The sequence below is a fragment of the Coffea eugenioides genome, chromosome 10 (genome assembly GCF_003713205.1).
Source record: "Coffea eugenioides isolate CCC68of chromosome 10, Ceug_1.0, whole genome shotgun sequence".
Lineage (NCBI taxonomy): Eukaryota > Viridiplantae > Streptophyta > Magnoliopsida > Gentianales > Rubiaceae > Coffea > Coffea eugenioides.
The window spans coordinates 33,017,575-33,043,411 of record NC_040044.1 but is presented as its reverse complement, the minus strand read 5'-3'; the positions used below and the strand labels follow the sequence as shown (position 1 = coordinate 33,043,411).

The 25,837-nt window shown below is 35.6% G+C and overlaps 2 protein-coding genes across 3 annotated transcripts; one reads left to right on the top strand and one right to left on the bottom strand.

Moving 5' to 3' along the window:
- Nucleotides 1–3,812: 3,812 nt before the first annotated feature.
- LOC113748737 (transport inhibitor response 1-like protein) lies at nt 3,813–7,289 on the top strand. The gene is made up of 3 exons (XM_027292283.1): nt 3,813–4,498; nt 5,174–5,675; nt 5,750–7,289. The coding sequence occupies exons 1-3, from the start codon at nt 3,894–3,896 to the stop codon at nt 6,548–6,550; spliced, it is 1,908 nt and encodes a 635-aa protein (XP_027148084.1). The 5' UTR covers nt 3,813–3,893; the 3' UTR covers nt 6,551–7,289.
- Nucleotides 7,290–20,619: 13,330 nt separating this feature from the next.
- LOC113750887 (esterase OVCA2) lies at nt 20,620–23,273 on the bottom strand. 2 transcript variants are annotated; one of them, XM_027294827.1, is made up of 6 exons: nt 22,718–23,273; nt 22,518–22,616; nt 22,251–22,292; nt 22,021–22,150; nt 21,020–21,121; nt 20,620–20,921 (listed from the first exon to the last, which is right to left on the bottom strand). In XM_027294827.1, exons 1-6 carry the CDS (start codon nt 22,940–22,942, stop codon nt 20,818–20,820), a joined length of 702 nt encoding a protein of 233 aa, XP_027150628.1. In that variant the 5' UTR covers nt 22,943–23,273; the 3' UTR covers nt 20,620–20,817. The 2 variants fall into 2 exon arrangements, with proteins under 2 accessions (XP_027150628.1, XP_027150630.1); XM_027294829.1 differs by having other exon boundaries at nt 22,518–22,653; nt 22,691–22,800.
- Nucleotides 23,274–25,837: the final 2,564 nt, after the last annotated feature.

The window sequence follows — 25,837 nt, the reverse complement described above, 5'->3', positions numbered from 1 at the left end:
TTACTCTCTTCTGTTTGAGAATAGAGGCACCATCAAATGAATGAACTTGAAATGAATTCATTTCAAATCTACATTTTAATTACAGCTAGCCTTCTTCTCCACTCCACCTTGTCTGTAACTTCTTCCATTTCTCTCAAATAAAATACCATCTTTCTTCCTTTGCTCTAGCTCCTCTACCTCCTTCAATCTTGTGATTTTTCTTTTCGGTTGATAGGTAATAAAATCTATCCTGAAATTAGGATTTCTAATGGGATTTTTTTTCTCTTAAAATCTTTGTAATTAGAGTTTCTATTCTTCTAGATTTTCTAGTTACGGGTTCTCTTTTCTCCTCAAATCTCAAATTTTTTCAGATTCATTTGTCAGATTTTGAAATATTTGAGATCTATTTTATCAACTCTCAACTTGAAAAAAAAAAACCCTTTTCCTAAAAATACTCTTAAAAAAATTGCAAGCCAAACTAGTTAGAAAACAAAATGTGTCAAGTGCTTTTTGATGTTTGTGGAATTTCAAGCAAGAACAGAAGGGATAACCACAAATAATTCTTGTTCAATTTGCAGGATGCGACTTCAATCTTTAGGGCAATTAAAGAAAAGAATTCTAGAAGAAGAAGAGAAAGGAAGGAAAGCACGATGGCCTATTGGAAAAAAGTACTAGTAGTGCGTAGGATTGGGATTTACTAGTACGTAGCTGATAATTAATGTGTCAGCATTATTATATTCAATCAATGCTTTACAAATTGGATTAGCAGCCTTACTGTTTGTGACTTGTAGGTCTCCATCCTTTTCAATTTAGACTCTTAATTTGGACCTATACACGGAAGGTTTTTCTTGATGGAGTGATTAATAACTAATAATGAAGTCATAAGTGAAATGGAGCGTAAAACCATTATCAGTCGATCCAAACTACACTAGGACAAAAGCTGCCAAAATGCTACCATCAGCGACACCTGAATTGAAAGGATAAGCTCAAAAACATTGCATCCACTCTCTTTTCTTTATTTTGTCTCCTCCTCTTTTTGATGGTACTACTACTTTACCTTTCTCTTTGAGCAAACTGATTTCACGTTCGTCTTGTTTTATACTATTCTAATACATATATATATATATAAGGTCTTATGCTAACTTGGAAATATATTATTGGCTTCATAATCCTCACATAAGTGTGTGTTTGTTTGGATATGAGATTATTTAGAATAATTTAACTAAAAATTATAGTAATACTTTTTTGATGCGCTATACGCAGGATGAAAACATAATTCAAAAAATGTGCTTATAATTCAAGCAGATAAATTAATGCAAATAATTTGCGTTCATACAAAAGAAATGTACAATTACTCCACCCACGTTGCATTTCATATCCCACTAAATATAAATGAATTAACGAAACACGTCAATTATTATTTAAGGTATGCCTTATATAAAATTCGGGCCAAGTTAAATTAACCTTTTCTTTTTATTACTCCAAGACAAGGTTATTAACTATTGTGTATGAATTAACTATAGAAATGTTCACCATGGATTAACTATAAAAATAAAAATTAGTAGTCCTACTATCTTGAGGGTTTTTATGCATGGAAAAGTATACAGCATGCTCAATTATATTACCAAAAGATAAACCGAATTATGGGTCATTTTTTTTTTTCTTTATTCGTTGTTACCTGAGTCACCCATTTATGGGGAGCGTAGGACTGACAGTTAAAAAAAAATCAAGTGTAGTAAAAGTAGGTCATGTCAGCTTTTTGTTCGTACTGAAATCACTACTCTCTTTGGGGTTGGGGCTTTTCATTTCATTTCTTTCTCAAAGCCAGAGCCCTTTTTTTTTTTTTTTTGCCTTCTTTTTCTCAAAGCCAAATCCGAAGAAGGACCCTTTTGTAATTGGATCTCGTGGTAGCCACTTGGGGATGGGTAGAGGAGAGTAAAAACTCCAATTGGTATATTCTCAGATGGATGGTAGAAATCTAGACTTTTTGTTTATTGCATTGAAGCCTTTCCATTCTTAACATTTTCTATTAAACACCATTTACATTCTCAAATTTCCTTTTCAACACTAATTTCTTGAAGATATTTTTGCCCAAATTTTTGTCCAGAATAAAATTGACAACAGTTGAAAATAGCACCCGTTGTTGATAACTATTTAGTTTCAAACACCTCATCTTAACTTGGTGTACAAATAAGAAGTAGTAAAAGAAATAAGGGTAAGAGGGGTTGAACCTTTAAATTTTTACACTATTTTTCTCATTCTACCATATAAAAAGTTCGGCATACCTTCTAATTAGGGGACTAAATAGCTAGTCTTGGATTCTCTATACATTCGCTTTCGAATTTTCTTTCTCCCTCAATGTATTTGAAAACAATAGTATGCAGGCTCCTTCAATATTTGACGTACTCTCCTATTTCTTGGATGATCTTGGTATGAGAAAAATTATTAACCAAGTTACTCATCTCCTTTAAAAACATTCTTAGGGTTTACAAACAACCGTGACAATGTTTACATGACTCTAAATTTATTCTATCTAAGCCAAGTTATAAGACGTAATTGAAAGCAGAAGTGTTGGTAAAACAAAGTTTGAGCTTATTTTTGCGGGTTAATTCCACTTTGTCCCCCCAAACTTTAGAGGATTATCCACTTAAGTCCCTAAACTTCAAAATGGGACACTTAAGTCCCTAAACTTATAAATATCTCCCACTTAAGTACCTGAACTTATAAAATGGGACACTTTAATCCCTAAACCCTCATAAAATGGGACACTTCGACCACCAACGACATTCAGGATTTGTTAACAATTTTCCTTAAGTGGGAGGTATTTATAAGTTTAGGGACTTAAGTGTCCCATTTTGAAGTTTAGGGACTTAAGTGGGTAATCGTCCAAAGTTTGGGGGGACAAAGTGGAATTAACCCTATTTTTGCTGTGATTCAAGTGGAAGTAGGTCTCTTCAAATAGGACATATGGTGTCTCTTGTTACCATTAGATTTAAATGCAACAATAGGAAAATATTTTTGTGTTTGTGTGGGGGGGGGGGGGGGAATTGAAGAGATGCGAAAATACAAGGGGAACCCTTAATTTATACTAGTATATGTATGTCTGATGTGTTGTACTCCCAAAACCAATCAACAGAAAGAACTGTACCACACACCAAACAAAGAAAATAGTTAACCCCAAAAGAAAGTGAAAAACAGGAAGAAAGACAAGAGCATGATGAGCAAAAAGGAAAGCCCCCAAATAATGGAAGCAGATGTGTGTGGAGAGCCATTTGGATATAGCAGATAGACTTCTATCAAGAAAACCCACCTCCTCCAAAAAAAAAAAAAAAAAAAGAATGGAGAATCCCAATGCCAACCAACACTACATAGATGGATAGATTGATAGCCTCCCTCTCACACAGATAAAGAAAGAGCAAAAAACAAATGCCCACTAGACATGGACAGCTGAACTGAGGTTGTTCCCACCCCAGCCCCCCCCCCCCCCCCCTTCTCCCTCTAAGAAAATGAGAATTTATCCCATTTCTCCAGTTGTGAAGAAAAAATAAGAAACACAAAATATATTAACATCACAATCAACCAAAAACTCTCCCACCTTTATGATCTGAATTCTGATGAAGCCCATAATTCATAAAATGCATATAAACTATTATTATCTCTAAATATCACTAGCACTTGTTATTCTTTTTACTTGATACAAACTGATGGTAACACTTAAAATAAATTATTATATAGCATAAACATATCAAACACTACTTTCACTTGAAGGGGTGGTTGGGAGTGAGGGGGGAGAGGGGGGGTGGGGGGAGGAGGGGTTCGTTGATTCACAATAAATCTAACTAAACCGCAGACCAGATAAGAGTTTTTAGTACTTACAACTAGTGCTACTATTTACTTCTCCTCCTCCTCCTCTTATGAGCAGTGAGGATCGCTCTTCCGAAATGTCAGAGGACGAGGAGCGCCCCCCATCCTCAGATCCCGCCACTGGGGTCGGCGGAGTAAAGCCCCCACGTAGTTCCTCAACCGTTCACGGCGGCGATTTGCCCTGCTCCTATATATCCCCGAACCCAGATCAAGTCCTCGAGAATGTGCTGGAAAACGTGCTCTGTTTCTTGACCTCCAGGCGGGACCGCAACGCCGCCTCCCTGGTCTGCAGGTCATGGTACCGTGCGGAGGCTCTGACCAGATCCGACCTCTTCATTGGCAACTGCTATGCTGTGTCGCCTGGTCGGGTCATTAACCGGTTCAAGCGGGTCAACTCGGTGGCCATTAAAGGGAAGCCCAGGTTTGCTGATTTCAGCCTCTTGCCGGCGGATTGGGGGGCTAATTTCACCCCTTGGGTTAATTCTATGGGCCAGGCTTATCGGGGACTGGAGAAAGTTTATCTGAAGCGGATGTCCGTTGCTGATGAGGATCTGGCGGTGCTGGCTCACTCGTTCCCGAATTTCAAGGAGCTGGTTTTGGTTTGTTGTGATGGATTTGGGACTAATGGACTTGCTATTGTGGCCAGCGAGTGCAGGTTAGTAGGCCATTTCTTAGCTTAGCACTAGTGTGTGATTATGTTTTAATTGAAATGGGCACTTAGATCTATATGCCTTTGTGGTAGCTTTGACGGCGTTGTGGGTTTGTCGACGTAAAGATTGGATTTTGCGATGCGGGGTTCTGATTTTTCTGAGCTGAATATTAGTTCTCGTTAGCGGGTTTTGGGTTTTTTTTTTTTTTTTTTGGGGAGGTGAACTTTGGATTTTGGGAGATGATTTTATTTTTGTATCTTTTTTGCGGCTAAAGAATGTTTCTTTTTTGGTTGGATTGATCTTTTTGAGCTAAAGATTATTTCTGTTTTGTTGAGCTAAAGGTAGGATTTTGTTTGATTCCGGACCATGTTAAGATCTATTGTATTCAAAATTTTTATTTTTTTAATACATTAGTTGTGGAACAATATTTTGCTGAATGAAACTCTGGCCTATAGTATGCACTTTACATACTACTAGGAATTTTTTATTGGATGATTGAAGTCTGGAATATTGGGATGTTTTGTGTGGTTGCATTTGGATTGGCGTCTTAAGATGTTGTGGATTAAGATTGCAATTCGGAATTTAAGTGTACCTGGAAGAGTGTAAATGGTGTGAGGCTCCAATATGGAGATTATGTGATCTTCTTTTGTGTAATGTGAGTTGTTTTTACGTGATCTCAGGAAGATTAGAGTGCTCGATTTGATTGAGTCAGAGTTGGTAGAAGATGAAGTGGACTGGATTTCATGTTTTCCACAGAATGGAACATGTCTCGAGTCTTTGATATTTGACTGTGTGGACTCCCCTATTAATTTTGAGGCATTGGAGAGACTTGTGGTTAAGTCACCGTCTTTGAAGAAGCTTAGATTGAATCGACATGTAACAATCGTGCAGCTCTATCGTTTGATAGTTCGAGCTCCACAGCTCACCCACTTGGGAACTGGTTCATTTGGCCCCGCAGAGATTGTTGCTCAGGGTGAACAGGAGCCAGACTACGTTTCTGCTTTTGCTGCATGCAAATCTCTAGTTTGCCTTTCTGGATTCAGAGAAATCAATGCTCATTATCTGCCTGCAATAGTTCCAGTGTGTGCTAACCTTACCTCTCTGAATCTTAGCTACGCCACAATCAGTACTGAACAACTGAAATCCTTTATCTATCATTGCCATAAGCTCCAGACTTTGTGGGTAAGTAAATGGAATTTCCGTTTGAATGTTGATTCTGTCAATCTTTTGGTTTTCCTTACCCTTGATTTATGCAGGTGCTTGACTCGGTATGCGATGAAGGACTGCAGGCAGTGGCTGCAACATGTAAGGATCTCCATGAGCTTCGTGTTTTCCCAATTGATCCTCGAGAGGATGTCGAGGGACCTGTTTCTGAAGTGGGTCTTCTCGCAATATCTGAAGGCTGTAGGAAACTGCAATCTATTCTATATTTCTGCCAGCGAATGACAAATGCAGCTGTTGTAGCAATGTCAAAGAACTGTCCTGATCTTGTGGTATTCCGTCTTTGTATCATGGGAAGACACAGGCCTGACCATTTGACTGGAGAACCAATGGATGAAGGTTTTGGTGCCATTGTCAAGAATTGCAAGAAGCTCACTCGGCTTGCCGTATCTGGTTTGCTCACTGACAAGGCTTTCAGTTATATTGGACAATATGGAAAACTAGTGAGGACCTTGTCTGTGGCTTTTGCTGGTGATGGGGACATGTCACTGAAGTATCTTCTTGAGGGCTGCCCAAATTTGCAGAAACTTGAGATAAGAGATAGCCCCTTTGGAGATTTGGGCTTGCTTGCTGGTCTACATCACTATTACAACATGAGGTTCCTGTGGATGTCGTCTTGTAGAGTAACTCGTGCAGGTTGCAGTCGAATTGCTCGCCAATTACCTCGCTTAGTAGTGGAAGTTATTAGCTCAGATGACGACGGAGAAGGAAGGGATATTGGTGATTATGACGACGTAGAAGGAAGGGATATTGGTGATCTTGTTGGGACATTATACATGTATAGGTCTCTTGATGGGCCAAGAGCTGATGCACCAAGATTCGTAAACATCCTGTGAACATGCATCTGGGAAATGTTTGTGCTGATAATGAAGTTGACGTTGAGCAATCATGGACTCTTGGTTCCGCGATATTTGATGTACTGTGGGTAGCTTTTATGACCCACATGAAGGTCCTGGCCTTGGTGAGCAAGACAGAATACGACTTGCGCGCACGATTGAGCAATTGAAATGACATTCAATACAGTTTTCCAAGGCAGTCGACAGAATTGTAGAAATTTTAGAAGCTCTTTACTCGAGCAAGGCAATGGACCATCCAATGTTGTATCGGTACGCATTTAATTTTAATGTTTCTTAATGCTTCAAATTCATTTGACAAAGAAGCCTTTGGAGGTAGTGAAAGGAGGGGTTGTTGAGCAGCACCAAAGATTGGTAGACACTGGTGCCATGTACCACTGGATCTGATTGTTTCTCCGACAACATTTAGAAAAAAGGGTCTTCAGGACCTGGAGATTGAGAAACTGAAAGTCCTCCTCAATGCATTGGGTATAGTGAATTAAGCGGATTATTGATAGAGTTCAGCAGGCGTAATTTTTAGAAATCTTAGTTTTAAGATTCCTCGCTGTAGCTGCTGATAACTAGTGCCCAGGAATATACATCAATCAATCTCTCCATCTAAATCTTTAGAAATGTTTGTTTTTCTCAGATGTGTTGTTCTCAGCACCTGACTGTTGAATTTATAATTGTTATTGTTAGAAATATGAGATGAGTAATAAATGCCAAATATGCATGGACCAGATGCAAGTGTGAGTGTGTCTTGCCTTTTCTGAATGTGGAATGATCAGCTTCATAGTGAGCCCCAGTAATTATGTATAGAAAGCATTTGTACAAGTACAAATTGCAGGACCACCGTGTGGGTTCCATGCACGAGAAAGGAGATGAGACTCTCCCTATTTTCTACCCCCTTGGATGGTCCTGATTCTGTCTCCCCTTTCTCTCTCTCTCTCTCTCTCCACATGCATACATAAGTAGTAACATAACGGAGCTGGTGCCTTGGTGTTGTAACAGTAGCGGGATGGTGTACAATCAGTTGCTGCAGAATTTCATCATTATTCTTTGAACTATATGATTTTTATGGATAAGAGTTTTCAGCTTGCTCTATTATCTGCATTGCATTCTTGATTTGTGTTGAGGTAGGATCCTTCTTATTGGTGGTGTTATTGGGGCCCATCTCTTTGCTGATTTGTCACAGCCCTGTAAAGTAGCTAACTTCCTTGAACCCTTTTTTAAGGGATGAGGTATCCCTGATTGTGTTTGTGCCTTTGTGGGGTGATAATGGGCACAGAAGTCTGCCACCCCCTCTCCTCCGCTAGTATTTACTCTGGCAGGGGATGTAAAAGCAGAGGTTATATCCTCAAAGTGGGATCTGAGTGAGCAAACTTGATGAGTGATGGGAAGCAAGCTTTGCCTTTTCTGTATCGGTCTCTAACCATTTCTAGGTAAAGTGGACCAAAACTTATCACCCCATTTGGCTATGGAGAACCGCCAGACTTGCTGTCCTTCCAATACAATACCTCTGAAAGTCTCAGATATCCAAAGGAGTTAATTATTTGCAATAATCCTCCCTCCAATAGCGTTCCAAAATGCAAAAAAAAAAAAAAAAAAATTCTCCAAGTGTGGATCTTCAACACAAAGTACATAGCATTTAGAACGTGGGCACTATTTGCCAGACCACCAGCGGGCAGAAAATTGAGGGCTCTTTTTTGTTTTAATCTGAAAGATGGAGATTGCTAGTCCTTTCTCCCTCCGCAACAAAGGCCTCTTGTGCTGCTCCAGAGATAAAAGTGCTGCATTGAAAGAAAAAACAGAGCGAAAATGACCTCACATCAAGGACACAGGCTCAAGCATCTTTCAGTGTATTTGCCATGGTCTACGTAAAAAGACCACATTGATATGCCTGTCTAACCTACTACCGAGTGTGGACAATTTAGTACAGCAATTTGATAGAAGAATTTTGCAAAAAGATGTTGCCTTGCTTCTGTACCGACTAGAGACATTGACCCCAGATTGGTTTTGGCACAAATGCAAAGGAAGGCATAAAGAAATAAACATCACTCACGCAATTCACATCTACCTCTCAACCAAGTCCAGAATTAACCAATTCAGTAAGAGCCCTTTTAGTTTCTACACCATTACAGTTTCTGATCGTCTCTCAATAGTTGATGCTCCTGGACTGTCAATAAAAGAGAAAATTAAAAAAAAAAAAAAAAAAACAAAGAAAGTCAAGCACCTTCCCTTAGGGGGGCTGGCTATATCTTATATGGCGAAGAATACACAACTGATGTCGTGGACCCACCAAACTGATGGGTTGAATTTGGTGGGAATACACTAAACATTAACGAGATTTGTAAACTATATTGCCTTACGCCTTGTTTCTTGTAAGCATTTCTAATCATGTAGTAGTGGTATACTACTACTTTATTAGTACTGAATCAGCAATTTAATAACCTATACATGATGCATAGTTCAAGAAGAATTTATCTTTTCTACACTGTCGGTCGATCGGTGTACACATCGACACGAGTTGGATGAACGTCACATCATATATGAATTTGAATTTGAACATCGAATTTTATCTATATGTGAGTGACGTGACGTGTTTTTTAAGATCGCTGGTACGTACACTGTCTGTTTATCTATCGGTGCATAAAAGATTTACTCGTTTATTTAATTAATTATTGTAAGCAGTACAGCGCACAAAGAAGCTAACCAACAAACAAGAAGAAGAACAAAGGAGGGAGTAGAATTTGGAGCCAGCGAAGAAGTGGTGGATGATGGATGGACGGATGGCGTGGAATGGCAGGGTGGTGGGGAGAAAAAAATCAAAAGGTCGGTGAATCCAAAGGGGGGGTTCGGGTTTTTCCACAACTTTTGTCTGTTAAGCACATTCATGGCTGAACTAAGCACCCAGGTCAACCACTAAAAAGTACTATGTAATGCCCTCTCTCTCTCTCTCCTCCCCGGTGCTGCTTTAATTTTCCACTCCATGTTTATTTGCTTACGTATGTTATAGTACTACTCTATACTATAACTTCCCATCTTTATTTATTAGCTCTTGTTTCATTTATTTATGCATAATTCTTGACATGCTCTCTTGATGATTCGAATCAGTAATCTTTTTTTTTTTTTTTTGTCGACACAGGGGTGTCCGGGTCAATCCTTAAGGGTCCGACTAATCCCCTGCGATCCGGCGCCCCAACCCGGCCCGAACACGTTAAGTGCGCGGAGGAATCCAGCGTAGCGGAGACTCGAACTTGTGACCTCAAGGGTTACTGGTGAGAGGCGCTGCCACTGGACCATTCACGCGGGGCGATTCGAATCAGTAATCGACCTCTCAATTATTGATAAAACGTCTTATCAATCGAGCCGAAGAAATTCTTCGTTATCTGCAAAACCAAAACCAATTTCTCACCGGCTCAACTCTAGGATATAAAATGCCACATAAACAACGAAACAAAAAGGAAGGAGTGCGAGATGATAGCACTAGGTCCCTTCATCTAAAATTTGAGTTTGGAGGCAAAATTTCATGGTGCGAGAATTTAAGAAAGAAGATGCTAGTAAATCAATATCACCACTCCTTGATGAAAATATCAATCTCCATTCAAAAGGGCAAAGGGGACAAGCTACTATCATCAAGGGGAATTAAATATTGAGGAGGGATCAAGTTGAAGTTTGCTTGTCCACTAAATTATTCATATGAACAGAGACTTGGTACTTGCTGGTTTTTGATCCCATGCTGGCGATCGGATCCCGGATTAAAAAATTCAAGATTGATGGGGTATGCCCGTGCTTGATCATTCATTCATTCTATTTATTTATTAGAGTCTCTTTAATTTGGTCATGGAGGCTGCTGCTAACGCTGCGTGACCGACATTTTTTTGGCAGGGTCTGCATTGTTTCCGAGGAAAATTGGTTAGAGAATCAAAAGAGAATCAGATGGAAGAGACTTAACACGAGGAAGGTGACGGAGCCAGGATTTTTTCCTTGGGGGGGCCAAAATTTTTTCGAACAAAATTATCTTAATATGTTATGTTCAAACTAATTTTTATTTATTTAAATATATGACATCTTAAAATATCAAATTTTGATTTTAATTATAAAGGTATGTCTATTTCATAAATATGTAGCATAGTCATAACTAAAATTAAGATAAGAAATAACATTTGATTAAATATCTTATAACATCACAAACCACTTAAGTTGCACATTATGAGAAGATGTTCCAATATGTTACCTGTGCAAAAACAAAAATATGACTATGTAATATAAATATAATTATTTTCAATTAAAAAAAGATAAAAGTTATGTTAATATACCTTGAAATTTCATCCTCTTTGATTAAAAATAAATTGAGTTTTACGTTCTTTCATAGAACTAAATTCATTTCTAATTGAATCAATGCTAAATTTTCGAACAACTTCCTTTTTTTATGTACATTGTTAGGCAATCATTCAAGAAATGATATTTTATCTTGTTTTGGAGCTTTATTTTGATTATTTTCATAATTGAAAATGTCCATTCTATAGACTATAAAACGGAGCCAGGATTTTTTCCTTGGGAGGGGGGCCAAAATTTTTCTGAACAAAATTATCTTAATATGTTATGTTCAAAATAATTTTCATCTATTTAAATATATGATATCTTAAACTATCAAATTTTAATTTTAATTATAAAGGTATGTCTATTACATAAATATGCAGCATAGTCATAACAAAAATTAGGACAAAAAATAACCTTTGATTAAATGTCTTATAACATAACAAACTACCCAAATTGTACATTATGAGAAGATGCTTCAATAATGTCATTTGTGCAAAAATAAAAATATAACTATACAATATAATATAACTATTTTCAATTAATAAAAGATAAAAGTTATGTTAGCATACCTTGAAATTTCAACCTCTTTTTTTAAAAGTAAATTGAGTTTTACATTCTTTCATAGAACTAAATTCATCTATAATTGAATCAGTGTTAAATTTTGATCATCCTTTTTTTATATACATTGTTAGACAATCATTCAAGAAATTATCTTTTATCTTGTTTTAGAGTTTTGTTTTGATTATATTCACAATTGAAAATGTACATTCTATAGTTGCAATTGATACAGAAAGAGTGAGAACAAATATCATCAATCTGCCAATAACAGGATATATCACTCAATTTCTTGTCTTCACCAAGCCTTCAAGTAATTATTTGTATATTTGTATATGAATCAACAAGAGGATAGATCACTAATTTTAAATTTTTTTTATCAATTAGGCTAAGGTGTATATTTGTATATGGACCAATAAAGTAATTATTTTTATTGTAGCCCATTGATAATTATGAATTAAGTCTTTTATTATAATACATCAAATTGGGTCAATTTACTATGGATCATCAAATTATATAATTTTTTGAATGTTAAATAATTAGTACAATAAAAAATAAATAACTTTTTTTTGAAGAAAAAATTAAATCAAAAGGTGGCTAATTCACACACACATACAAATATATATACATATATATATATATATAAACTCTCATAATATAAACTAAAATTGTAAAAAATTAGGAGGGGCCAACTTTGACTTATACATATATTTACATATTATGAATTAAATTTTTCAAAACTTAGGGGGGGCCATGGCCCCCCTCTGCCCCCCTTGGCTCCATCATTGGAAGGAAGGAAGGGTAAAAGAATCCAGCAAGTAAATAAAGTCCATTAATACAGCTGACAAATGAGGCCCGGAGATTTTATTTTATTTTATGTGGGCTATCTTACTTTTCCTGTATAAGAACTACTACAATGTTGAATGGGTTTTTTTAACACGCTTGATATTTACCTAATTTATCACACACATATATATACATACTAATAATTATTATCCTCTCTTATATATATATATATATTTTTATTTAATCTTGCTTACTCGCCTTTGTATTTATTTATTTTTTCTAATTAATTTTATATTTTTAAAAAATATAACACCTGAAATATATCTTTATGGCACCCGTTAGACAGACCGATGTTGAATTTGACAATATAAAAAAATTGACCATCATTCGTAACGTGACCGGTTATTATTAGAAAACACTACTAATATGATTAAATGTGTTTGGACAGGAGATTATTTGAAATAATTACTATAATACTTTTTACGATACGATGTATATATGAGATAAAAATGTAATTAAAAAAATAAAAACATGTGTTAAAAAATATGTTTGTGATGCAAATTACTAATTTTATTCGTCTAAATACTTGTATCTTGACTTTGGTGCTAATTGATACTCCTACATGATAAAGGCGCCCTTATCTTGACTTTGGTACTAATTGATGCATTATAAAGTTTGCCCTTATCAACATTTAGCAATCAAAGAGGTGTGATGGTTTTGGGCACCAAACCAGAACGTGCATGTGAGGGCCGTGCGAGAATTGGAGGAGGTTTCCGTGAGGAAGGAAAACTAATGCGTGAATACTTAACAAACAGCTTTGGGAATCGTGGATACTCTGTATTGGTATTGGTATGCAAACAAAATCATAAACCTAATATTTGACTTCCTGTGTAGGATGTACTGCGTGAGAATCTTCTGTTTGAAATCCTAGGCAAGCAAGGTTTCAGGCAGTCAGATTTTTACGATCTCATTTAATTTCCCTTCCTCCCTTCCCGGGGCACAAATATCCGTGACACTTTTTCTATTTCTTTTCTCTTTTTTTTCATATTTTTCAAATTCATACTGAAAAAAGGTGACCATGAATGACGCTCCTGTACATTTCATTTATGATTTACTACATGATAGATATAGGTTTGAAATAGCGACGAAAAGAAATAGCGAAAGCAAATCTTTATTTTTTTGAAGGTATTTTAGAGAAAGGGTTTTTCTTTAATGAATATATCTAAATTTCACCTGACCTATCATGAATATATCCACACTAATAATTAGTATTTTCGTCCTTTAGATTTATATGCTTTCTCTAATTAATTTTACTCTTTAAAATAAACAAAAAAATTGATAAAAAATTATGAATCCCAACCAACTGTCCTTTTTTATTTTGGGTGGGGGAACTATTAACTTTGGATTGACCCTTATTTTATCTAGCCAACAATCTACCCTAGGCATAGTGTATGGGTCAAGGTCATTTTGATTAGCCCACAATGGAGGGGTCACTATTCACTTCACTTTGTAAAGCTCCAACTTTATGCCCTCTTTGCCAGTCATATGGCTAAGTAGAGACGCGGGTGGGGGCCCTCTTCCATACATCCAAAGTAGAGTATTTACTACCACTACACGCTTTATTATGAGAAAGAATATCTGGTACCATTGTACTATCATAGAAAGAAAGTGAATCCACAAAGAAAAGATGAGTTGATGTTTAAAAAAGCCGCCACCATTGTACGAACAATAATATGATCCTGTCATCTGCTATTTGCAAGAGCCCCATTCCAATTTCATACTCATTTCATCTTGATTTATAACGCGACTAAGCTCAAAAAAAGTCGTAACAAATGTAACTATCATATACCTACCAAAAAAATCATCTCAATGCAAGTGAAGTTTTTCTTATCGAGCTTTGTAATTCTTGACCGTAATTTTAGCTTAGGGAGAATTACAGTTTTGGTTCCCAATGTTTGGCATGTGAATAAAATTGGTAGGCACAATTAATGAAAATTTTACACTTTTGAACCCTAATATATTGATTTTGAATCATTATGTTCACCTAAACTTTAATTAGTGTGATATTAAGGGTTTTAATGTAAAACTGAGATGCAAATTAAAATAAATAAAATTGCATTAAATGGGTAATAAGAATTCTAATTAAATTCATTTTTCTCTTTTTTGTTTTTATTTCATGTATTCATACCACTAATATCTCGTGTACTTTTATCTCTTTTGTGTAGTTAGTCTCAAGTTTAATATAATTGCTACTACATAAATTTCTGTATATGTTGAGCACTTAGGTTTTAAATTCTCACAGTTACCCATTGAGATTACAAAAACTAGAATAGGTACATCTCAATGTCTAGTTCAAGTATTTGTATTTTGGAAAAATAAAGTTAAATAGAGAAAGTTGATAAATGTAAGGTAGTGTAATAATCGTTAGCGTGTGCATTTACATAATAGGCTCTGTATAATTTAGATGTCTTAACAAGTACCCACTAAGCATCCATTAAAATTTTTTTTTAAAAAAAGCTCAGTTTACAAATATTTTATATTTCTTATATTTTAACAAGAATCCAATTACCTATTTTATTATCATTAAAAATAAAGAAAATGATAAAACTCATCATCAATTAATTATTAATAGTGTAAAACAATAACATACATATTTTATACCAAAATTTGAGATTGACTATGCAAACGAGAACAAGTATATGAGACGTTAGTGTCATGAATAAATTAAATAAAAAATAAAATAGAAGAAAAATAAATTTAATTAGAATTCTTATAATCTATTTAGTATAATTTCGTTCTAATTTGCATCTCATTTCATCCTAAACCCTTAATATCATCTTTTAAAATTTAGGGGATCTAAAATAAGAAAATTGGGGGACTAAAAATACAAATTTAAAGTTGTTAACTAATGGAAATTTGATGTTCCACGTTAGTCATTCTTGAACTTTCATTAGTTATCCTAAATGGGAGGCCCAAAATTAGAAATTTTTTGTGTTTGGATTGCATTTTCCGTGATTTTTCATGGAAAAATTACTGCAGCGATTTGATGTATGTGAGGGAAAAAGGTAATAGGGAAATGTGATCATGGAAAATGACGTAATTTTTCGACGGAAACCGGCAATCCAAACAAGGTTAGGAACAAGACTTATTTTGGACGAAACATTAGGGATTAATATAGTATACAAGCCAAACATTAAGGACTAAAACTACAATTCTATCTTTAGCTTATCCTCAATTCCTTCTCCTTACTCTGCATAAAAGGATTACCATTAGTAAGGACAAGTACGCAAGTTGAAATGATAAGATGATAGCACCATTTCTCGCAAAAATGACCGTCGATAAAATGATAGTAGCTTTTCTAGTAAAAGGATTAGTTCTCTCGTTGTTCTGTGATGGTCAAGCATTTTTCTTTTCTCTAGACCCGTGGAACCTATGCATAAAAGAGAGGGACTTTCATAATCAAATCAATCAGAAATTATGATGTAGGTTCATTTTGTTGATTTTTGGCAAAACTTCCTTGGCCTTCAACTTGTCTGTCAATAAGCCATTGTCACCACCGGATTGAGCACTTGGGGGCACAAGTAGCTCTCATGCCCTACCAAATGGTCGTTACTAACATTCTTCATCCAGTGATGTGTCTAAAGAAAATGAAAATTTGTGGTCTCCGAGAACTAAATCCATTTGGCCGCAAAACTTTTCGATTAAACAGCTTCATCCACTTGCTAAAAAGGAGGCACGGCTTCCAAACCATTGATGAACAATGGTTTGGGGTCATGGGAGATAATGAAGCTTCATTGATTTGAGAGAGAAAGAGAGTGAGTGAAAAAACACCGGAGAATCTTCTAATCATTTTTCCTTTTCCCCTGAGGTTTTTGATAATTTCGCTCGGCACTTTCGAACTTTAAAAAAAATCTCATTTGGCTCCCCAATTTTAATTTTTTTGCAACATTTGATTTCAAAATATGAATCGGCTCTGTTTGGATTGTAAATTATTTGAGATATTTTTACTGTAGCACTTTTTGTGATGTGATGTATGTGAGATAAAAAGGTAATTGGGAAGGTAAAAAGGTGTATTGGAAATTGTAATGATGATATAAGCAAATATATTTGACCAAATAAATTGTTGTCCAAACAAACCTAATTAATTAATATTAAAAAACTCATTTTGGGAGAGAAAATACAAGTTCATTCCAAATTTGCCATTTTCTTGTGATTTCTTTATTATTATTATTACACATCAAATTTACCTCTTAATTTTGTAAATTGATCAATGTAGCACTTTAAAGAAATTTTAAAGTTGATAACAAGATCGAAAAACTCTTTAATAGCTTTTGTGTTATTGGTTCGAACAAAAAATGCTAATTTACTTAAATTATGGATGATTTACAATACTCTTAAAAATAACTTGCAATAATTTACAACCATGAGAATACCTTTCTGCACTAGTTTAAAAACAATACAAACCAGTTTACATATATATATCTTTTAGCATGTTGTATCTTTTTACTTTTCAAGTCATCAATTTGGAAATAAAATTAGAAAATTAAAAAATATGTAAACAATTTATAAAACTTCTTCAATTCAAGTAATTTCAATGTGCAGTCGAATCGAAAATTGAAAACGTCTAGTCATAGCAATTCCGGAACTTCATTCAAATATCTTTTAAGTTTTCCAAAAACCATCTCCACAACCATGAATTTGAGCCATAACTCCATAGCCCTTCTTCCCATCCCCACCAAAATCGATAGAAGAACAAAAAAAATTTTTTTTTTCCCTCATTTGGATTTGGAGGAGAAGAAGAGTGGGGGCTCAATTCAACACTTCAACTTGAAAGTTGTATGGTCACCCTCCATTGGGAAGAGCCTTTGAGGAAAAGTAAAGGGTCAACCTGTCAGGATTCAACTGCAAATGGTCAAAAGAGCTTTCAAAAGAAATTCCTGATGTTTTTCATGGTGGGGACCCAGTTTGGCAAGGACCGATCGGCCTCACACTCACAATCTTGTGAACTCGATAGTACTCTCTTTTAGTGTAAGCATGACTATAACGTCAACAAGCATCTATAAAGAAACCGTCTTCAGATATTTTGAGGCCAGGTTTGATGAGAAATAAAGCAGAGTCTTTTCTTGAATCTTGATTAGGGGCCAAAGTTTACGCTATCCCTTTATTCATTAAACGAACGAAGACGAGAAAAGGCCAATCATCAAGTTGAAAAGTACTTTAACGGGGAGCATTTGCACCTTTAATCAAGTCAGAGTTTAACTAATGAACGTTATTTTGTGAAATTTTTGATTAAAAAAATATACTGTAATGATTTGGTATGCGCGATGTTAAAAAAACAATTGAAAAATGAATTTACGTGCAGAGCAGAAGAACGTAAACGCTGAACATGGAAGAAATCATTATGAATATAGAGGTACATGAGGGACGAAAAGATTCCAAAACAATCACAGTCCCCAAGGGAAAAAGAGAGATTACTTACATCGCTAACTAATTAAGGATACAATATCTGATGATATTTATATGTACCTCAAGTTCTTGGACAAGTACTGGAGGCCTAAACGCCGGATAATGATAATATGCAACCATATATTGTGATTATAGATGAAGTCAATGCGTCATGATTATTGCAATACTTTCAGTTGTAGTTATCTGAAGCAAAACAAGAGAGGCCCCATTTATCATTTACACGGCGGAGGATCACAGAATTGGAGAACAAAAACATCCACTTACTAAGCATTATGCAGTGGTTGAAAACAGCGCAATTCGACATGGTCGTTCAAATTTCACAGTATAAGAAGCTCAGGCATATGATGACACGAACTCCTAATTGCAGCACTGCTGAAGTACGTATTCTGAGCAGTTTGATCCCACAGCCCGCAAAGCAACATCTCATGTGTGCATGGTTCAAAGGCGCGGTCGTAGTCATGGTCGCGGTTCGGACCGTTCCACATCAGTTTCGGCATATTGATCGCGGTTTCGACAATATGCAAATTTTTGAAATATTTAATATTCTAAAAATTGTAAAAAAATTGATAAACAAAAATAATAAAAAATTAGTAAAAATAATAAAAATTCGAATTGACTCGAGATGACTTTGGGATGATTCGACCGTTTCTATCGATCTCGGAGACGTTTTGGTCGAATTTTCAGCGATCCATTATCTCGGAATGATCTCGTCTCCGTATCGGAACGAAAAACCCCGTTCCGGTGACGACTCGGCCGAGTCGTCTCGGTCTCGGCCGAGTCTTTGAACCATGCATGTGTGACATAGATGTTCTTTTGCCGAAAGTCGAAATTGGCAATGTATATCTAGGTACCTAAAATGTATACCATGCAGTAGCAAACTCCAGATTTTAAGCATGGTAGTGGACATTTTATGACATACAATAGCAGAAGAGAGGTACCTACAGTAAATAATATAACTCGAGTGGAGAAGAAGATCATCCTTATCCGAAGAACTCCATGGACATGGTATATTTGTCATACACAGCACTGCTCTTGTAGGCCTAAGAAAGAGATTCTCTACACAAGACCTGACTTAGCATACATATGAGAAAATAGTTACTTAACAATCCAGAAATAAGATCCCTCCGGAAATTTGCAGTCATCATGGCTTGCATTTGAGAGAGGCTACCAGCAAAAATCATTTTCCTGTATTAAAAAATCAGATGAATGTTTGGCAGGGTCACATTCAAATGCTTGCATGTCGTCTAAAGACAAATGCAGAAAATACAGATAAAACATCAATTACCTGGACTCGAGCTAAACTTATTTGGTTATTCAAGTAATTGAAAGATTGCTAACTTCATAATTTGCAAGAGTGGAAACCCCTGAATTTTAAGAAAGCTATACAAGTTCTGTAGGTGTCTATATCTGTGAATACTGAAATCACATAATCCACTGGAAACCAGTTTGGTGAGTAAGTTTGACCCGTAGTTTAGAAACATTTCTGCGGCATCCCCAACCCCAGAAAATCGGGCAGATGAGTTTCGGGGCATCCATGCTGCTACTAACTATGCAAGGAGTGCTCGATCAATGAGCGCACACGCCTCCCCCATAAGCCAGAACCTGGTGCAAATTGGTGTCTATGCCCAGGAACATGCTTTTCTACCATTCATCTAGAGTAACTGATCAAACAAGAAATTGCAGAGATTATTTTATTACAAATGGACCAAAGAAAATGCATAAGATATGTATCAGTTACACGATCAGTACGATAGATAGGAAGGAAACAGAATATCAGAATTCACTGGATAGAGCAAGCCATTTATGCATACTGAGACTTATTTACAAGTATTAGGGCAAGTTGCATTACTTAAAGCTGAAAAAAGACATTCTTCTCTTCATCCGTTTAAACCTTTTGAAGGCACATTTGATTTGTTATCTTCTATCAGAGACTAATATCCATCTTCCTTTAACGTTGTCGATTTTTTTTTTCGAGTCCGTGTAAATAAGAAGAGGAAGAGAAAGAGCTGGACGCATTTCCTGTATATAAGGAAATCAACAAAAGTGAAATTTGAAAGGTGTAATATGGAGTTTTTCAAGATTATATATATATATAGAAAAGCAACAAATTCAAGCACCCCTTTATCTAAGTTCAATCAAGCAGAAATCAGAGGTTGTTTTCTTAGGTTCCCTGGATAATGTCTCACCCCAAATTTAGCTTCAAAACAATGAGATTTTCCATGAAGAGGTTGTTTCTTCTTCATGTTCATTTAATCATTTTCCCCACAAAAATATTACCCTTCACCACTTTTTAACGAAAAGCACTGCATGCACAATGTTCATGGACGTTGATGCCTCTACATATCCTACAATGTACATCCTCAGTCAACGCATGTAATCCCTAGCGCACTCCTTGTACAACTTCAACGAGACGCAGAATCCACCTTCATCTGTATTTTTGGGAACGAGTCCACATTACCAAGCTCTGTGCTGTGATCAAAACTTTTTAAAGTCGTATGGCTCCAGTTTACAACCTGATCTCTCTCAGACAATTCATCAAGCAGTGTCCGTGCCCCATTCAGGTAAAGCTACTCAAAACTCGAGCATTTGTTCAATGGTAAATGACCCCACCAATTGGCAGACGTGAATCGATCACAATCTTGGAGAATGGAGGAAGAGTTCAAAGACGCAGTCGACACTTGGCGCCTTATTAGAGAAGGCGTGAAGTGAAACAGGTGTTAATAGTTAGCTTTTGTCAGGAGCCCATTACTATTTTTGTGTGTCCTGAGTTGGGAAGGGGCATTAGTGATTAAAGCTTCAAATCAAATGCCGCTGAAAATAAATCCGGTAAGCAAAATTAAGCGTAGTGCTAATTCCAAAGGCTTGAAGCCTTTGATTTTCTTACTGTGGAAGTTGTAAGTAAGAGGCCTTGGATTCAAGACTTCTCATTTACAAAAAAAAAAGAAAAGAAAATCCCTTCAAGGACAAAATCTGAGAGCATAATTGCAAGATTTTCAACAAGTTCCACAACTATCTAAAGAGAAATTTCGTAATATCAATAATTACCATAAGAAGTCTGCAGGTACAGAGCCACAAAATGGCTTGTATAATTGAAGATATGGTCACTACATGCTTTGATTACAGAATTCTTCCTCTATACTCTAGGAAGCTTTCTGTGAAGATACTTCTTGTTCAGTATGACTAGTGTTAACCTCTTTGTGTAACCTATCAAGGAACCGATGCATCTCCTCCAAAGTTTTGTCGTCTGACATAGAAAGACAATGTTGCATTGTTAGGCTGAGACCATACGAAACGAAAAGTTTACAGGAAGGAAATTGGAGGATTGAATATATAGAGCATTACCAAATCTTGGTATTGTGTGGCCCTTTGGATGATGAATGACCAAGGGGTCAACACATGATTCTATTAGTTCAGTCCCATATGGCTTCAGGAAATCCTGCTCCCCTGCAAAAGGAAGGTTGTTCTTCAATTGCCTGGAGATGATTGATTGACAGTCCAACAAATTTCCTTGTATGTTTTTGTTTCTAACAGGCTTTAGTTTCTAACATCAAACAAACTGCTCTATAGAGTATGTCGTTAAAGTTTTGCATGTGCTTGGATACCATCATCATATAATAGCTTTTGCTCAACTTTTCTACTGTGAGTTACGTACCAAATGAGCAAGTAACATGTCTTTGCTGATAATTAATCAGAATCGTCAATGGATCACAAGATATGACAAAAGTTTCACATGAATTCAGCACAAATTGCTCGTGCATGAGATTGATGGGCAGGTTTAAAACAGCAGTAATTATGGATCATCAAATGCAAGTGGCATGTTATGTAACCAACAGCAATATGAAATGCAAGTAAACCATGATGAGCACACAGGCAATTGAGAGCAGGGGACATACCCCAACTATGACTCCAGTATTGAATAAAGATGCTCAAAGTATCTGATAAAGAATTTGAAAGCTGCAATACTTCTAGTCTTTTTGGATATTGCTCAGTATTGAATAAACAGATTATCAAAATCTAATTACTAAAAAATGTTAAAAAAGAAAAATAAGTAAACTTCATTGTTCTCATCTCCTCCCATAAGCATAAGTTGGATTATATAGAGACCTAGCTACAATACTAAAGTGACATCATCCTGATTTCACTTGATTTTCTCTTAAAAACGCAGTTGCAAATTTAAATTTAGGACATGAATGTTATACTGCTAGCTCTCACTAGATGTGGTTATTCTGTGCTTGAACTTATTATACACATAAATTGGGATCATCAGAAAGGAAAGAATGGCCAGCACAAGTTTGAATATATACATGCAGATTAACAATATCATCATCATCAGGGACACCTACCTAAGAAGTGAACAGAAGTGCACTGAATTGGTGATGCATAAGCTTTCTCAGTCACAGACTGGTTCTTAAATTTTGCCCCTCCGACTATTATCAAGAACTTTATCTTAGGTACCTTTGTCAGAGCCACACCCTGCAAAAAAGTAACACCATCTCTCCACAAGGTCAAATCTCCAATTGAAAATTATTTTTTTTTAAGTCCAGAAAAAATTCTCCCAACGTTAACAGCTTACCTTCTCTTGAAGTCCAGGCAATGCAGCTGATAAAATTGCTCCCTGAATTGTTCAGGAGCCTCAATTAGATAGACACACCAACCAAAATTCACACCCAAGTAATACATAATGTTTAATTCGATGGCATGCCATAATTGGCGGTTGATGGAAAGGATAGTAACAAATCCGCTAATGCATCCTTTTTGCATATTTGCAATAGCAACCAAATTATACCACGAAGGAATGTAATTCCTCTAAATGGTAGTAAGAAAGACATAGAATACGAACCTGTGAGAAACCAAGAAGACCATCAAAAGGGCCATGCTTAACCATGCAATCTTCTATGTAAGCAAGACACTCATCGAAGTTCTGATGCTCTGTAAATTCCTGAGCAAGGAAAGTAATATCATGTACGAGTATGACACTCATGTCAATTTCCAATCTTGAAAAACAGTAATTACCAAAATTTGAGTGAAAATATATCTGACCTTATTGAATTGAAACCATTCATAATAAGGAGGATCAAATATCCCTTCAACTTCGGATTTGCCCTGGCATGGAAAAGGTGCATCCACGTATACAAGATCAAGCTTGTCCAACACAGATTGAGGCCATTTAGTAGTCACTTGTTTCCTGAGAATTTCACCACTTGTTCTGAACCCGTGTAAGCACAGAAATCTGGGCTTCCTGGGATTGCATCCTTCACTGCCCATCCCGGCCCCTTGATTAATTCTATTAAAAACTCTGCAATTTCAGGTTTTTGGCAGTTTCTCGAAACCTTTTTTCCGATAGTTTTGGAGAGGAAGAGGCCAGAGGATGGTGCCAAACTCAGGGAGCGACAACAACAGAAGCAATGGTTATGAGTTCTGAATGTATTATACTAGTAACTAGTCAGCGCCGTCTCTAAATTACGGTATTCTAATAAATAGATGGGTGGAGCGAGGATCCTCAGAATATAGTAAAACGCGGTGAAATCGATGGCTTGAAGGGTCTTTGAAAATTTAGGCCGTCAGCACTCAGCGGAGCGTGGACTATTAGATGGATTGGAATCTGGTAGCGGCCCAACGTGGGAGGCCAGCAGAAGAGCAGGTCCGACTCCGCGGGAGGCACGAGGAAGCTTACATATAAAGAGTTAAGCACGTGAATTAACCGGCTCTTGCCATGCCACGTGCTTCTAATCATTTTTCTTCTAAGGGATAATTTCAGAAATCTCTCCCTGGCTTCTTTCTAAATTTAAAAAATTACACTAACCTCCCTTGAGGTTAATTATTTTGTATAATATTTAGGTCCAATCAATAATTAAAAAGTGATATTAAGAGAGAGAAGATAATATGATTCCATCATTGTCCTTCCTCTACTATATTATTTAATTAATTTAATGCCAACTCACACATTGAAGAAAAATATTAAAATTTGCTATTTATCATTAGAGATCAAATCACATATAGTACCAAAAAATAGTATATTATTTTATAATTTTCATTTATAGTACCAAATTACATATAGTACCAAATCACATATGGTACCAAATTACTCTTTTCAATTATAGTTCTATTATCAAACATGATCAATAATAAATAATTAAAAAATTTGTAACTAAAATATTACAGAGAACAAACTTTAACATCATAAATATTATTGTCAATATATTAAAGTTAGTTGTTGATATTTTTATGGTATTAAAGTTCGATCCTTGTAATATTTTGGTTGCAAAATTTTTTAATTATTTGTTGTTGATCATATTTGATAATGGATATACAACTAAAAAAAGTACTTTGAATCTTGCATTAAGTGAAATATATATAATGATTTACTATTTTTGATATCATATGTGATTTAAACCTTGATGATAAACAACAAATTCTAATATTTTCTTTAATATTTGAGTTAATATTAGATTAATTAAATAATTTAGTAGATGAGCATCAATGGTGAAATCATATTATTTTTTCTCTCATAATATCAGTTTTTAATTATTGGTTAGACCTATATGTTACAAGATAATAAAACCTAAAAAAAAATTAATGTAATCTTCAAAACTTGAAGGAAGATCAGTGAAATAGTCAAAAATATCGAGAGAGGTTTTTAAAATTATCCCTTCTTCTAACCAACATTCTCTTGCACATGACCTATATTTTTTTAATATTTTTTATCTCACGAACGTCAAATAATCGTAATACTGTATATTTTTTACCAAACCATCTAAAGATAGCAATCGAAACGGACTAATTTTGCTTCTTGAGAAAGTCTTTTAACGTAATTGATTACCTAACTTTTTAGTTTTATAACGTGTTTAATGACTGGACTTTTAGGTCAGGTATTCTTTGCGTCATTGCCAACGCGCATACACAACACCTTTTTCCTTTGCTGTAGTATGCGCACAAAGCAATTTGCCAATTCCTCTTCGTCTCCAAAAGTGACGTAGGCTGCAGTCCCAATTGGAATATATTGGCGCGTCCTAAATTGGCGTCTCCCTTAAGTGACGTATGAAAAAGTTTGTCAACCTCTAGAAGATGGCATATTCCAAGAGCGAATGAAATAACTAGTCATTTGACAAAAAAAAAAATGAAATAGCTAGTCAACCAAATTATTTATATTTTGTTATCGGAATAGGAAAAAATAATAATTTATAGTTGTTATAAGCCTCAAAAGAAATTCAAATGTTTGTTTACCTCAAATCGTTTTAAGATCGGCACATCAAGAAAATATCTGAGTGCTCGTCCTAGTTTTGGTCTAAGTTCTTAGTCAGGCTAGTAGTTGTACTACTTGACCTTGACAATGGTTGATAATATGATTCAGGAGCGGAACCGAATTGCTTCATCTCTATAGTACACGATTTTCCAAGGTTGGAAAAAATTTTGAATTAATCTTTCCTAGGATGAAAGGTATTAGATGTATACATATAATTTCTCCCTAATTTATAATTTCATTTTTTATATGTAACATGCATCTAATAAAAAGGTTTTACGTTTTTCGTAAACACGTTTTTCAATTATTTTTTTATTTTACATACATTAAATTGTTATAATATATTTTTTTAGAAAAACTCCAAAAAAAATAGTAATTCAAATGAGACGTAGATCCACCCATAAGAATTACCTTTACATTGACGATTCGGGGAAATTAGATTGAAAGTTTTGCTTGACGTCAAAAAATGTTTGTTTATAGTAGGCCTAGTTCTTCTTGGCCTCTCCGTCCAATTTTGTAGCAGTACTGGTCTCCCTTTCGATTGCTATTTTTAGGTGTTTTTATAGAAAAATGTATTGTAGCAATTTGATGTATGTGAGATAAAAAGGTGATTGAAAAATGTGTTGACGAAAAACGTAAAAATTTTTCTGCAAAAAATCACAATGCAAACAAGGCAACTATGGTTTTTTTTTTTTTTTTTTGTCACAACGATAACATTTCTATAACCTACTCTATCCTATTCTAGATTGAGGGGAATAACTGACAGAAAATACCATCGGAGGAAATCACTGAAAGTAGCAAGCCAGAAATAGTGGCTAGTGGGAGGTAATGTTTGAACCCTTGACCGTCTTAGTGGTGATCAAGAGATCAAATGGATGGATACGATAGATCTACACTTACTCTATACTAGGGGAACGAGA